The 13,449-nt window shown below is 56.0% G+C and overlaps 6 protein-coding genes across 6 annotated transcripts; 3 read left to right on the top strand and 3 right to left on the bottom strand.

Moving 5' to 3' along the window:
- Positions 1 to 302: 302 nt before the first annotated feature.
- W97_01923 (uncharacterized protein) lies at positions 303 to 1,442 on the top strand (the record flags this gene model as incomplete). The annotated part of the gene is made up of 4 exons (XM_007779826.1): positions 303 to 407; positions 477 to 1,063; positions 1,130 to 1,238; positions 1,293 to 1,442. 4 exons carry the CDS (start codon positions 303 to 305, stop codon positions 1,440 to 1,442), a joined length of 951 nt encoding a protein of 316 aa, XP_007778016.1.
- Positions 1,443 to 1,995: 553 nt separating this feature from the next.
- On the bottom strand, positions 1,996 to 4,516 carry W97_01922 (uncharacterized protein; the record flags this gene model as incomplete). The annotated part of the gene is made up of 2 exons (XM_007779825.1): positions 1,996 to 3,929; positions 4,024 to 4,516. The coding sequence occupies 2 exons, from the start codon at positions 4,514 to 4,516 to the stop codon at positions 1,996 to 1,998; spliced, it is 2,427 nt and encodes an 808-aa protein (XP_007778015.1).
- A 724-nt stretch (positions 4,517 to 5,240) lies between these two features.
- On the top strand, positions 5,241 to 6,635 carry W97_01921 (chorismate synthase; the record flags this gene model as incomplete). Its single annotated transcript, XM_007779824.1, has 3 exons — positions 5,241 to 5,278; positions 5,330 to 5,691; positions 5,761 to 6,635. 3 exons carry the CDS (start codon positions 5,241 to 5,243, stop codon positions 6,633 to 6,635), a joined length of 1,275 nt encoding a protein of 424 aa, XP_007778014.1.
- Positions 6,636 to 7,011: 376 nt separating this feature from the next.
- W97_01920 (uncharacterized protein) lies at positions 7,012 to 9,165 on the bottom strand (the record flags this gene model as incomplete). Its single annotated transcript, XM_007779823.1, has 1 exon — positions 7,012 to 9,165. The coding sequence occupies one exon, from the start codon at positions 9,163 to 9,165 to the stop codon at positions 7,012 to 7,014; it is 2,154 nt and encodes a 717-aa protein (XP_007778013.1).
- Positions 9,166 to 10,043: 878 nt separating this feature from the next.
- On the bottom strand, positions 10,044 to 10,795 carry W97_01919 (uncharacterized protein; the record flags this gene model as incomplete). The annotated part of the gene is made up of 2 exons (XM_007779822.1): positions 10,044 to 10,279; positions 10,333 to 10,795. The coding sequence occupies 2 exons, from the start codon at positions 10,793 to 10,795 to the stop codon at positions 10,044 to 10,046; spliced, it is 699 nt and encodes a 232-aa protein (XP_007778012.1).
- Positions 10,796 to 11,636: 841 nt separating this feature from the next.
- Positions 11,637 to 12,464, top strand: W97_01918 (uncharacterized protein; the record flags this gene model as incomplete). The annotated part of the gene is made up of 4 exons (XM_007779821.1): positions 11,637 to 11,668; positions 11,726 to 11,785; positions 12,019 to 12,071; positions 12,193 to 12,464. 4 exons carry the CDS (start codon positions 11,637 to 11,639, stop codon positions 12,462 to 12,464), a joined length of 417 nt encoding a protein of 138 aa, XP_007778011.1.
- Between the last annotated feature and the right edge of the window lie 985 nt (positions 12,465 to 13,449).

Raw genomic sequence — 13,449 nt, 5'->3', positions numbered from 1 at the left:
CAAAGCTGCAGTTCGGCATGTTTCATGGGGCCCATATCGGCGGGATTCTAGCCCTGCATCGCCTCTAACGAATATTGGACTAGCTTGTCAATGGCTGCCGCGTTGGGGAACGGCTAGCGCACCGGGTCCCTTGAAAACTTCTTTTTCTCCGCTGGGGTTGCCCGGAGCCGCGCTCTGCGTCATCTTTCAAACAATAAATCCGTGACTCCAACCGAGGCTGGGAATAGCTTTTCCTCCTCTCTCCTTAAGAATTGACTGCCGCCATTCGAAGTCTCAGGCGCAACACATCTCAGCGACGAACAATGGCCGCCCCAATCGCTCTCGCGCAAAGCGTGCAGCTGACACCCCACGAAGCCCTCTCCGGCGTCTTCGGCTCCATATCGCTAGCCTCGTGGATATTCCTCCTGGTAAGAGCACCCCCAGCGGGCCAATGTCTCCAATGCCCCTTCCGTACACCACCCACTGACACGCTGCAGGTCCCCCAGCTAATCGAAAACTACCGCCAAGGCTCCGCGGAGGGCATATCCCTCGCCTTCCTGATCGTCTGGTTCATCGGCGACATCACCAACCTGGCCGGGGCCATCTGGGCCGGGCTGGTGCCCACGGTGATCGCGCTGGCCATCTACTTCTGCTTCGCGGATCTGGTGCTCATCTCGCAGTGCCTGTACTACAACCTGGTCAACGCGCGCAGGGAGAGGAGGAGGAAGCGGAGCGCGGCGCTCAGCGATGCGAGCGACGAGGAGGAGCCGCTGCTGAGCCGCCGCAACAGCGAGGCTAGGAGTATGGGGCTGCCGGGGAGCCAGAGGCGACGCAGCTCGGCGGCGTCGAGGCGACGGAGGGAGAGCTCGTTGCTGGAGGCTGGGGAGGAGGAGGGCGGCATGAGCGACTGGGTCAGGAATGCGCTGAGTATTGTGGGCATATGCGTGGTTGGCGCTGCGGGGTGGGCGATTGCGTGGAGGTCGGGCGTGTGGAAACCCACGCCCACGGATAACGCGGATGGCCCGACGGAGATGGCGCTGGGGGCGCAGATCTTGGGATATGCGAGCGCGGTGTGCTATCTTGGGTAAGCATCAAACCCCTTTACCTTTGGAAGCTTTGTAGCTTGCATGGATTGCTGACGTTCGTCCAGCGCCCGTATACCGCAAATCATCAAGAACTACCGCGAAAAGTCCTGCGAGGGCTTGTCGCTACTCTTCTTCATGCTGTCGCTGCTAGGCAACCTGACATATGGCGCAGGGGTAAGTCTGACGCGAATCGCTCTCGCTCTGCTCCCAGCTGACCAACAACACCAGATCATCTTCCACTCCCTCGAGAAGGAGTACATACTGACTACCCTCCCATGGCTCATCGGTTCACTTGGCACAATGGTCGAAGACGCCACCATCTTCGTCCAGTTCCGGCTATACGGCGAGCCAGATCCGCCCTCCGTTGCCGTCATATAAACATCTCCAGTGTACGTTTCGCTCGCTTGTTAAGTTTACTGTATATGCCATCATGATACCCGGGAAACTATTGGATATAGGCAGAAAGGGACTGCGTGGGGAGGAATGACTCTGCAGCCAACATCATTACTAGTCGAAAGGCATCCTGCTGTAAGGAAAAGGCACTGTTGCTGCCTGGCGCAAATGAAAAGCATGGCTCATGATTGTATACTCCATATAAGTTATTACAGGCTGGCCGTGATGGCTCATGATGCGACAGCTTTTGCTGCTAGTACAATATTGGCCTTGCAAGCCGGCCTTCCCAGCCCCTCACTACCGTGTCTATGACTCTAGTATAACCACCTAGAGCGCCGCTTCAGGCGGTCTCTTGATCACCGTCCCATTCCTGGCCTCACTAACGCGTCTCGCATAAGTGGAACAAACCCCGATCGGCTTGGATGCATCACTGAGCTATACACCCACGAGTGAAGCCCGCAGGGACGTTCGAAAGCCTCTCACTCTGGCTTCGGGTTCTCTGATACAAAGCGCCTCCGACTCCCCCTAGCCACTGACACTACCCCCTCTTCCTCCCCATCCCAGCAAGTCTCTTGACCGCCCCAGCTCTCTCCTCGTAAAGCCGACGCAGGTCGTCAACAGGCGGCTTGCGGAGTACAAGCTTCCCTAGGGACAGCTTCCGCGCCTGTCCGTCGCTTTCCGGGGGCTGCTGTGGTTCCCTTGATGGTAGGACGGCGTTTTTGGTCGATAGCGAAGGCGGCGTCGACGGAGGGCTGGACGGGTGCGCAGTTACTGGTACCGGAGGAGGAGGCGAATGCAGTGGCTGGACCGGCCAGATGGAGCGCGAACTTGGCGAGGAAGACCAGGAGGACGATCGCCGTATGCGAGACGGGCGTACTAGTTTCCTCGCGGTGTCTGTGAGTTCAGGCGAACCAACTGCTCTATCCGTGCTCTTCAACGAACCTAAGGGCCCATGAACATCGATCATTCCGCTCACGGCACGGACGGCTGCAGAGAACGACTGCTGCTGCCGTGTGGTCGAGGCGGGGATATTCGGCTCCGCGTTACCGATCTGCTCAGCGGTCAGGGCTTTGCGCTTCGGCATGAATAGTTGAGGAGAAGACTCGGGGGAGGTGGCGGAGGAGAAATGATGCGATAGGGGAGAAGAAGTTGTGCCACCTTCAGCGTTGTTCATGTCTGTTTTTTTCTCGTCGAGCGACCAGCCTGAGCGCCGAGGAGGAGCAAAGCCGTCGGCCACCCCAGCGTAACTGGTTGGCGACTCGGCCATGCTGTCTGTGTCTTCTGCCATGATGGTTGAGTAACGCGGCGGGACCATGACTGGCGGCGCGGGCTTCCGCTTTGTTGCGCCCTCGTCTGCTGTCAACGGTGATGATGGTTCGGACATCGGATTCTGCGGCCAACGTGATAATGATGCAGCTGGCTCGGTATCTTCTGATGCTCTGGGTCGAGGCGGTAGCGGAGGCGGCATCTGCGCCTGTACTGGGGAATCATTGTCTTCGAGCACGATGCCTGTGAACTGCTCATGCACCGAGTCCACGGCGCTCTTTTCTCTCTCCTGAGCACTCGAGCCTCGTGCATCCTCCAGCGGGTCCTCGTAGTCCGCTGGGTTTGCTGGTGGTTGCAGATCTTTCCAAAGGGCGTTTTCCGCAACTCCACAAGCATCGCGAAGTCCACTTGGCCAATACTCGATGGCCGCCGTCAAGATACGGCGCAAGATCGAAGATGTCTTGGCGTCTTCCAACTGGTCCGGTCCGCAGAGTAGGGCGGGAGCAAAGCAAACCGCTAGGTTCTGAGGCGTCATCTTACTGTGTTCTTCATACGACGCGACGATGGATAGCAATGGCAGCAGATGTCGGACCATGATTTCACGTGACAGACTCGGCAGGCAAGACCACTCAGAACTTGGGGATATCAGGCCTATGAGGCTGTCGAATGTTGGTAACTCTTGAGGATTTCCGAATTGGTTTTTTAGGTCTCGATAGGCTGAGTGTGGGAACAACGGCTCGCGGAGCTCCGCATACCACGACTTAATTAGCCCTGCTGCCAGAGGGACACTATACGCATCTCGAGTATCAACCTCGTCGATGACCGATGCCACGTCTACCGAGGGCTGAGACACTGGCGCACAGAAGGTCACGTGGTTGTCTTTCCAGATGATAAACTTCTGGCCCCTGTCATACGCTTCCCGGAGGATTCCCTTTAGTTTAGCATGGGGTGGTATTCTGAACAGGCCTTCCGTTCTGATGTTAGGTTCCATTAGAACGAAGGTCGTGGTCTCTCTAAGCACACGAGGCAGCCGGGTCTGGCCATCTGAGCTTGTAGGGAATGGTTGCTTGACAGCGAACGCTCGCCGCCCGCTGGCGTACGGTGCATGGATGTCGGGCGACAGCCTTCGATCGTGGAGATATGCTGAAGGTGGGATAAGAAGGTCCTCGATAGGCAGGTGGAGAGCTAGAGCGCTCAAGGTTGATACTGCAGGGCGGAGTACTTTAGTACCAGTTCAACAGAGCAATCTGTAATGGCGCTAACGGGGTGTGCTGTCTGCTGAGAATGCCGCCGGCCTTACCATGTACGATCTTCCTCCTGAACTTCGGGCTGACTATCGTGCTGAACATCTCCACCAGGACCCTGACCCAGCTCCTCTCATGCACAATGTACAGTTTCTGCAGCCTCTTCCTCATCGCCCGGCTGAGCACGTGGTACGCCTGGACAAACCAGCCCCATCCCGGCCTAGACTTCCTTTGAGAAGTCGCGCTCTCTGGATTCCCGCCAGCGAGGAATACCACTTCATACTCTCTCCCGTTGATCAGCTCATCTTCCCCAGGTAGCCTGGCCAAGACGTAGGGGAGAAGCGCGTCGTAGTCCGCTTCTTGAGAGTCTGGAAACGCGGCAGCGTTGAGTATATAGATAGGAAGGCCGGATCTGGAGGGCAGTGGAGAGCGATAGAGTATGCTTGCGGCAGCGCTTGCTAGGCCGGTGGAGTAGTCGGACGAGGCTCGAGGAGGGGGAACGGCACTGAGGGAGGAGCCACGGAGGCGCTGGACTATTTGAGCGCGCATGGCTCAGAGGGCTGATGGATGGCCTGCCGGGCTGTTGAATATCGCGTGTTTTGTAGGGCGTGTCGCGTTGGGAAAGCGGGCTGGCTACAGCGTGAGTTTAGGAGGCCCACGGGGGGTGTAGACTAAAATGGAGAGTCGGCTGTTCAAGCACCAAGCGATTTAATGGAGGTAACGATTGCTATGGCGAGCTAGTACTGAGCATTATGAGGGTGCAGGAAGACCTAATAGAGATGTTTATATGTGGAGCTGAGGCTGACGTGGTAACGCACAGCAGGTTTCATGCTTCGACGCAGCAATGTTGTGCTACAAGTACATTGTCTGACCCCGCCGCCAAGTTTCTCTTCTGCGTCCGACGCCAAACGTACGACAGTAAAAAAATATCCGGGCATGAACGAGTGAAGCTGCAAGGGACGACGTGGCTGATAGATCGGCGTGCCATGGGGGCGGAATCCTCAACTCGCCCGTCAGCCAACCTTCCGCCCCTCGTCTGGCGGAGCTCTTGGCCTTGTTTATCGATAATGGGGACCTCCGAGAATCGGATGACGGAGTCACCGCAAACTTTCTTGGGTATTTCGAGCTTTTGCGCGCAATCGGCTTGTCACCACTTCAATCCGTATACAGACCCTCAGTTCCACCGAAAAGCTTGCCCGAGCCAGAAGGGCGAAGCAGAAACTAAGAAATACACCAGTTCTTGTTGAAGTAAGCAGAGCACAGCACCAGCGCCATGGGGTCTACTTTCGGCGAGTACTTCAAAGTCACCACGTAAAGAGGTCCTACCTCCTCTGCTCCTCCAACCAAGCTAATTGTGGCCAGCTATGGCGAATCTCACGGCCTCTCCGTCGGTGTCATTGTCGACGGCTGCCCTCCCGGAATGCAACTTACCGAAGCGCATATACAACCTCAATTGACGCGGCGAAGACCAGGCCAGAGCGCTATAACGACTCCCCGCGATGAGAAAGACCGGGTGGAGATACAATCCGGTACGGAAAATGGAATCACGCTGGGAACACCGATAGGACTGCGCATCATGAACGAGAACCAGAGACCGAAGGACTATGGGAATAGTACTATGGATATGTACCCTAGACCGGGACACGCAGACCTGACATACTTGCTTAAATATGGGGTAAAGGCTAGCTCGGGAGGCGGCAGGAGTAGTGCTAGGGAAACAATAGGTACGCTCCACTCGCTGTGGCCTATATACTACCCGGGCTGCCCCAGCAGTGGCTAACAATCTCCCGCAGGCCGTGTAGCAGCAGGCTGCATAGCCGAGAAATACCTTGAAGACGCCTTCGGCGTCGAAATCGTAGCCTTCACCTCCTCCATCGGCAACGAATATCTCTTCCCACCGACACCCACCTACCCCACCGCATCCACAAACCCCGAATTCCTCTCCCTAATCGACACAATAAGTCGAACAGACGTAGACAACCACCTCCCCGTCCGCTGTCCCGACGCCGAAGTCTCCAAACGCATGGAAGCCCTCGTAGCCAAATACCGCGACGCACAAGACAGCATCGGCGGGACCGTAACCTGCGTGATCCGGCACTGCCCCGTCGGACTCGGCGAGCCCTGCTTCGACAAGCTGGAGGCCTCGCTCGCGCACGCCATGCTCAGCATTCCCGCGACCAAGGCCTTCGAGATAGGCTCCGGCTTCGGCGGATGCCAGGTCCCCGGCTCGATCCACAACGACGCCTTCATCAAAGCGCCGCCGATCCCACCTGGGCCAAACGGCGAGGCGAAAGCGAAAAACAAGCCAAGACTCACGACTAAGACGAACAACTCCGGCGGCATCCAGGGCGGGATAAGCAACGGCGCGCACATCTACTTCACCGTCGGCTTCAAGTCGCCCTCAACAATCGGCCAGCCGCAACAGACGGCGACGTACGGCGAGGAAGATGGCGTGCTGGAGGCGAAGGGGCGGCATGATCCGTGCGTTGTGCCGCGCGCGATTCCGATTGTGGAGGCGATGGCTGCGCTAGTGATTCAGGATGCGCTGCTTGCGCAGCTGGCGCGGCAGGCGGCGAGGGCGGCGTTGCCGCAGCTGAAGATGACGTTGGCGCCTAGGGAGACGGAGTTGGGGAGGAACCCGGGGGAGGGAGAGGTGAATGGGTCGTAAGATTGTATATAGTAAAAGTAAAGAAAAGTTTGGATCTGATATTCAGCTGCTCTCAAGGCTCCCTACATTTCTGTGCAAAGCGTTTGACATAGCATGACCTCCTGGTACGCGGGCCAAAAGCCTTCGTGGCGGCAGCGAGCGCGTTCCATTATACAGCCGCTCTTGAAGCAACCATACAGCATGAGAGTCTATTCCCATACCCTATATGCAACCATATGTGCTTCGAGCTCAATAGTCTCTATATTGGAGAAACGCCCACACGGCCCTCCCCACACGCCCAGTCAGGCGGACGCCCGCAACCCCAAACGCCTCCCCTCGCGCCCCTTGCGCAAGCTTTCAACCCAAGTCCCCACCCCCAATCAAATCAAGCCTCATCCTAAAGATCCCGCACAAGCCCCTCGTCGCTCTCCTCTCCCGCCTCCCCCCCCATCGCAGCCCGACGCACCATCCCAGCCGGCGGAATCCCCAGCACCGTAAACGCCTCCCCAAGCGCCGTCTGCAGTTCCAGCACCCTGCGCATCCTTGCCATCATCTCCTCAGCCGAGATCCCAGACTCGTGAGCCAACCGCTCGATGTCCTCGCGCGTGGGGGGACCACGGCGGTCATCGTTGTCTGCCTCTGTGTCTGAGGCCGGGTCGGCGGGCGTGCCCGTCCTTCGCGCAGGTCGCAGGGGGCGGAAGAAGGACAGGAGCTCCTCGTGCTCCTGCATCAGCGCGTCGAGGTCGTGGTGGCTGATGGTGGGGTGGCGCCCGCTTGTACGTGGCGCGCGGGGGGTGTAGGAGGGGAGGTTATCGGGCGGCGGGAGGGGATCGCTTATCGAGCGCATCTGGCTTGTGAATTCGCGCGGTACGAGGGCGATTAGCGCGGGGGTGTCTGTTAGGATCGTGTGCCTTGCGAGGTCCAGATCTATGGTTTTTTCGGAAGGGATGGAGGTGGATGTTGCGGAAGACGGTTTGGCGGCTGAGGCCACTTCCATTAGTAGAGCGGTCGCCTCGGGCGTGTTCCAGGTGTCTTTCGCGCGCGTGGCGTAGAGTGCTGTTTCGAGGTCGTCGTAGGGTGTGGGGGGTGACGCGCCCCATACACTGGGTGGTATGGGTTCGAGCTGCAGCTCGCTGAAGAGACGGGCGGCGACCCAGGGACAGCGTTCGATCGCTTCACGCAGTACTTTGCGGCCTGTCGAGGGGTTTGAAGTTTGAATGTATGCGAGCCCGAGGGTCAGTGGAATATTCGCAGTATCTTTCCATAAGTCCTGGAAGTGTGAGCTTGTGGCCAGGGAGATGAAGTGGGCTTGTTGGCGGCCGCGGACGGCGAACTGATCAATGACAAGGCCAACTTTGTAGGGATCTTCTGACGGGCTGAGGGCCAACAACAGCTTCGCCCACTCGTAGACAGTCCGCCAGGTAGCGCGCATGCTGAGATTGGCAATATAGCGCCAAGACGCAAGCCAGAACTCGCGGTTCTCAGGTCGGCGGAAATCAAGACGCGCTTTGCCTTGGGAGACGTTGGTGGAGAAGGTAGAGTGTACGGCACGGCCGAAGGAGAAGAGGGCGCGCTCAAGGAGATCACCGGAAGTAGCGTGGTCGCGTTCTTGCTTGGCGATTTCGGAAACCTGGAGCAGAGTTGAGATGTGATACGGGTTGTATTGCAGGAGTTGGACCATGCGATTGGGGTCCATTGATGCGACGCATGTCTCGAACTGTGACTGCACGTCTTGATAGGAGCTGCTGTGCACAAAGCGGTACTCGACTGTTCCATCGGGGTTCTTCTTGACAATCTCCATACCGAGTCCGCCGGCTGGTGCCTTCGGCCAATCCTCCTTGCCTTGTATGAACATGTTACGTCGTAGACCCAGAGTCGCTAGCCCGCGGCCTCCAGGCATGTTCCTGCCTGCAACAGCTCCAGCGATGCCCACCTGCCCCTGTCCTCTGCCTCGCCTCCGACCTCCTGCAGCCTGATCGCCTTCTTCATGGTCTTCTAGGGCTGCACGGCCAAACAGTCGGCGCATCTCGTTCGCGGCATGGAGGTGCTGGGAGTCGACCGACAGCAGCTGGAACAGCTCGAGCAGTTCGGCGTTGGTTGGGTTCGTTCTCTGCGTCTCGGCTTCAGTATCTTGCGCCGTGGTAGACAGGGCTCTGAGCGCTATGTCTATCTCGTCCAGTTCCTGTGATGGCTTCTTCGAAACAGATGTTGTCTGGTCAGGCTGCCCCGGTGCTCTCTTCCCTTCCTTGCCCTTTCTCTTCTTTTTCCGCTTAGCGTTCGAGGTCACCGGAGCTGTCTCTTTCCTACTCGAGGGATGTGTACTGCTATCGCGGGCGTCTGTTGCGGTATCTGTGTCCTCATCCTCCCCATCCTCGCCGTCGTCCTCTTCCGCGTCGCCTAACGCTGCGAAGAGGCTTGTCCGCGCATTAACAAGTGACTCTGTTTCCCCATCATCTGAGTCTTCCTCTTGCTTCTTCTGAGCTGCTAGCTTCTCTTGCTGTTCTTTCTCTTCCAGCTCCCGCTGGGCCCGCCGCAGAGCACGCGACGACATGTTCCCCAGGATCGCAACGTACAGGCAAGCTCTCGCAGCTGTGTAAAGTCCAATGGACCGCTGTTGAGTTTCGAGCTGGATTTTGAGAGTCCGCGGGGTGCGACGCAGCGTGGTGTGGATTTATGAGGATTTGAGAGATATATCGAACAGCGAGTAAAAAAGTGAATGACGCAGGGCAGCACTTCCGACACTCAGCCCTACACTCCCGCTCCCGCTCCGCCTCCCCCACGGACCTCCGCTCCACATACCCACTTGCATCAGCGGCCCTCGTCCACCCCCAAGTCCGAGTTGTCTTCGCAGAGATTATAACAGCAACGACCGAGGCTTGAGCATGCACGCACGGATGAAGACCAGACCGTAAGACCTCGAAGTTGCAGATCCGCGCGTGATCTATGCCTTAGATGGCAACGGAGCAACCAGAGAGCCCGGCGCATGCTCGCAATAGAGCTTCAGAATCATACAACAAGCATCCCTCTCAAGCAGCGTTGTTCGCAATACGGATAATCTATAAAGTCTGTGGTGACCTTAAACCCATGGATAACGTCCAAGGGCGATCCGAAAAGTACGTTGCCGCATTGGAGGTGGATAGCGCGCAAGCGCAGTTCAGAGATCAAAGATATCTCAAGTAATCGATGCACTAACGGGCTACAATGCTGAACATGTTATCCTTTCCATCGCATGCAATCAGTATTGCTATTCTGTAATCGATATAATCAGAGTCCAGCTCAATCGCGAATCTGGTATTGAACAAGCTAGACCGTAGATGCGGCAACGAGCTTTTCGGATCGCCGTTTGGTCCGCCTCTTCTTCTCATCACACTGGGCCCCTGATGCTCACAAATTATGAGGAGCTGGACATCCTGGAAGGCGTGCGCTCGATCATAAGGCCGCTAACAATACACCGGCGAGCCAGGCGACTGCACCGCCAACATGAACCGTGTCCGATACCGGAGCAGAGCCATTGGAAGTCTGCGCTGCTGCTGACTCAGTAGCCGATTCCGTAGTAGAGCGAACAGAAGTCTGCGCTGTCGTTGATCTAGTAGGTGATTCCGCAGGAGAGCTAACGGAGGTCTGCGCTGTCGCTGACCCGGTAGGCGTCGGGGAGGAGCTTGCACCTTGGAAATCGTCAGCACTGTTTGAAATCCAACAATGGGCAAGGCCATTTTACCCTGGTCATTTAACAACTTCTCCAGCCCGGCAGTGACAACAATAGGTATATAAGTGTCGCGCGCGGAGAGCGAGCCAGTAGTGGTTGCGGTAACTCCCCCACTAGTGCCCGTATAGGAACACGACCCACTGGCTGTTCCACTCTCCGAGTTTGTTACATCGCAAGCGTATGTGTAAGCTACTGAGGTTCCTGAAATCACTGCCTTGTCGGTCATAGCTGCAGTTGATGGGCCGCCGACGGCAGTTACCGTTGGGGTATAGCCGGATTCATAGCCGCAGTTTGTAGGATCATTAGAAGGGCAGTCCAGCTTATAAGTCGTTGCTGTTGCATCGGCTGTGATAACGGAAGCAACGAGACCGCTGATGCCAAGGTCGAGGAGACTGACTGTTTGGCTTTGCTGGCTGACCGCCGATTGGATGCACAGTAAGAGAAAGGTCAAGCGATGAAACCAGGAAGCAACCATGGTGATAGGTTTAAAAGTGAAAAGCAAGACGAGGTTTATGGTCTGAGGGGCATGACGAAGATGAGCATTAAGAACAACTGCGAGCGAACGCGGAAGTTCAACCCTCGTATTACGAAACCAAAGAGCAATATAAAAATCTCGTGTTTTGCAACATGATCCGGCGAATGATTGGTCGGAGCCAAGAGTAACGGAGGCTCTTGCTGCGTTTCGATACCTCGTAACTCCTAAAGATAGCATCAGCGCGGGGGTCGACAAATATTCTATGCATGAACTTGATGAGGACTGATTGTAGCTGCGGCGTGCAAGGGTGCTGAAAGTCATGGATGGCACGTTTTGAGTTTCAGCCCTGAGCTCCTGCAGGTGTACCGCAGAACCTAGAGGGTACCTAAGAACGCCTTGACCCCTTTACCGCTGAAATTACTCTCGAACCTGGGAGCTTTTCCACTGGGGTTAATCCGGGAGCCTAAGAGCTTCAAGATCTGGAAACTTTTCCGCCAGATATCGGAAAAGGTAGTGCACTGGTGTGTGCATCTACCCCAGATTCTACTCATAGCTGTATAGTAGCTTCTTCCGAATAATCAGGCCTCGACCCGGCTACACGCTTCATGTCTTTCACATCCCGACGAGTTCGACCCGATAGCTCAGCTTCTCCCTTGTCGTGGATCCCAATGAATCCCCGCCAACGCTTTCAGAATTCCTCCCAGATCCCCCAGTGTATGCTGTAAGGATCCCCCCGCTTCATCACATCCTGTCGAACTGTAGCGTACCAACGAGCACACTGAAAGCCCAATGGAGGCACATATAATGGTGGCTGGTATATTTTGGGGTCTCTGGCAGCAACATGTCAATTGGAGGAAGGGAGCAAAGAACTAGGTAAGTCTGTCAAATGCGAACATAAGAATGCTCTTCTTACCACTAGTCAATCCTCAGTATTGCCACTTTCAACGTTACAACCAAAAAGACAACAACGATTCTCAACAATTACTATGGGTATGTTTCTGTGCGGATCACTCGTACGCAGTTGATACGATGCTAAATGAACCTGCTAGATTCTACTTCAACTGCTGTAAAATCAATCTCGTGGAGAATAGGGAACCGTAAATAATAACTATCCAGTCAATGATTTAGTGGTCGATTCCAAAGGCGACATATGGTTCACAGACCCAAGAAACCACTAGGTTCACCCTCCAGGCCTCAGAACTAGAAGGCTAACATTTGGGTAGTGTACTTATGGTTCAACGCCCTGGTCGATACGCCTCCCCAACTCCCAACTGCAGTAAGTCACTGCTACTCATTCTTCGCAGCCGTTCTGGCATGATAGATGTGATTTGGCCCCATTCCACTTTCAAAGGATTGTACGAAATCCCACTTAGCTAATCTCCTCCTCCTGCCCTCAGACCTACCGCTTCCGCCCAGCACTGGTGCCGTCACCGTTGTCGATGACTCCATGGTCCAAACAAACGGCATCGCTGTATCCCCCGACGAGAAGACTCTCTACATTGCCGAGTCCGGCGCCGTCTCAGGTACCTGGGACTACAACCTCACCACCATTCACGGCAGCCGCTTCAACCACACCGCGAAGCGCGGCGTCTACGCCTTCACCATCAACGACGCCCCCAACGAAAGCGGCCGCTACCTGACGAATCGCCACTTAATCTATCTCATTTAGGACCGCACCCCGTACGGGCTCAAAGTCGTGGCGAACGGGTACGTTGTTACGGCGTCCGGAAAGGGCGTGAATATAGTGGATCCCATGGGGACGCTGCTCGTTCGCATCCAGACGAACTTCTCAGTGCAGAACTTTGCGTGGACGGAAAGGGAGTATGATGATTTGTGGATCGTGGCGAGGGGTGGTGTGCAAAAGGTGTAGTGGAATTTGACGGGGCAGGTTTTGAAGTAGTCGGATCTTTTGCAGTCAGCTGAAAGTCTGGCAAACGGGCGAGTAGCCGCCGAATCAATATTCAGTGTAACCACCAACTTCGCACAACTTTCCCTTCCAAGTTGTAGGCGGCGTTGTGGTCCTAGATCCTGCTAGCCGGAATCTTGACGTTCTTTGATGCACAGATTCGAAGTATACCGAGGCCAACTGCCTAGTGTAAGCCAGCCTTCCCGGGATACAATTACGGTGTGGTATCTTCCGCGGGCTTCGCTCCGTTGGTCTCAGCTCAGCCTGGGAGAGGTGGAGAGGAACGGAGGCCTCGCCGGATTTCCCTATCCGACTGTCCGGCTGGGCACTACCGGCGATCAGCCAAGCTGCGTACTCGAAAGAGGCAATCTAACTCCGGGCAGATTTCCATGTAGGGCAGCATACCGCGATCACCCCAATGTGACCCAACTCCATCAAGCCAACGTTCGCGTGACACCGGGGAAGTCCCAAGAGCCAGCTCCGTGGTAACTAGAAATGAGTCTAGAGTTGAACTCCCCGTGGGGTAGTGTATCGCGTCCCACAAGGGACCCCACACAAGCACATGGAGAGATCGGCGTCGCATTGAAGATTTCAAAATGTATTTACTCCGCCAGGGTCAAAGCTATATAGAGCAATGGAGTTCCCACCAAGTCTATACTCTCTCACCAGTCATCCATTGTGTCCGCTCTTGACCACAGATCGAGTCACTTGAACAGCAATCCAGTTGACGTTTCGACATCGGGACCAT

The sequence above is a fragment of the Coniosporium apollinis genome (genome assembly GCF_000281105.1).
Source record: "Coniosporium apollinis CBS 100218 chromosome Unknown supercont1.7, whole genome shotgun sequence".
NCBI classification, from domain to species: Eukaryota; Fungi; Ascomycota; class Dothideomycetes; genus Coniosporium; species Coniosporium apollinis.
Note: the sequence above shows the minus strand (reverse complement) of the source record. Positions and strands in the feature narration are given on the sequence as shown.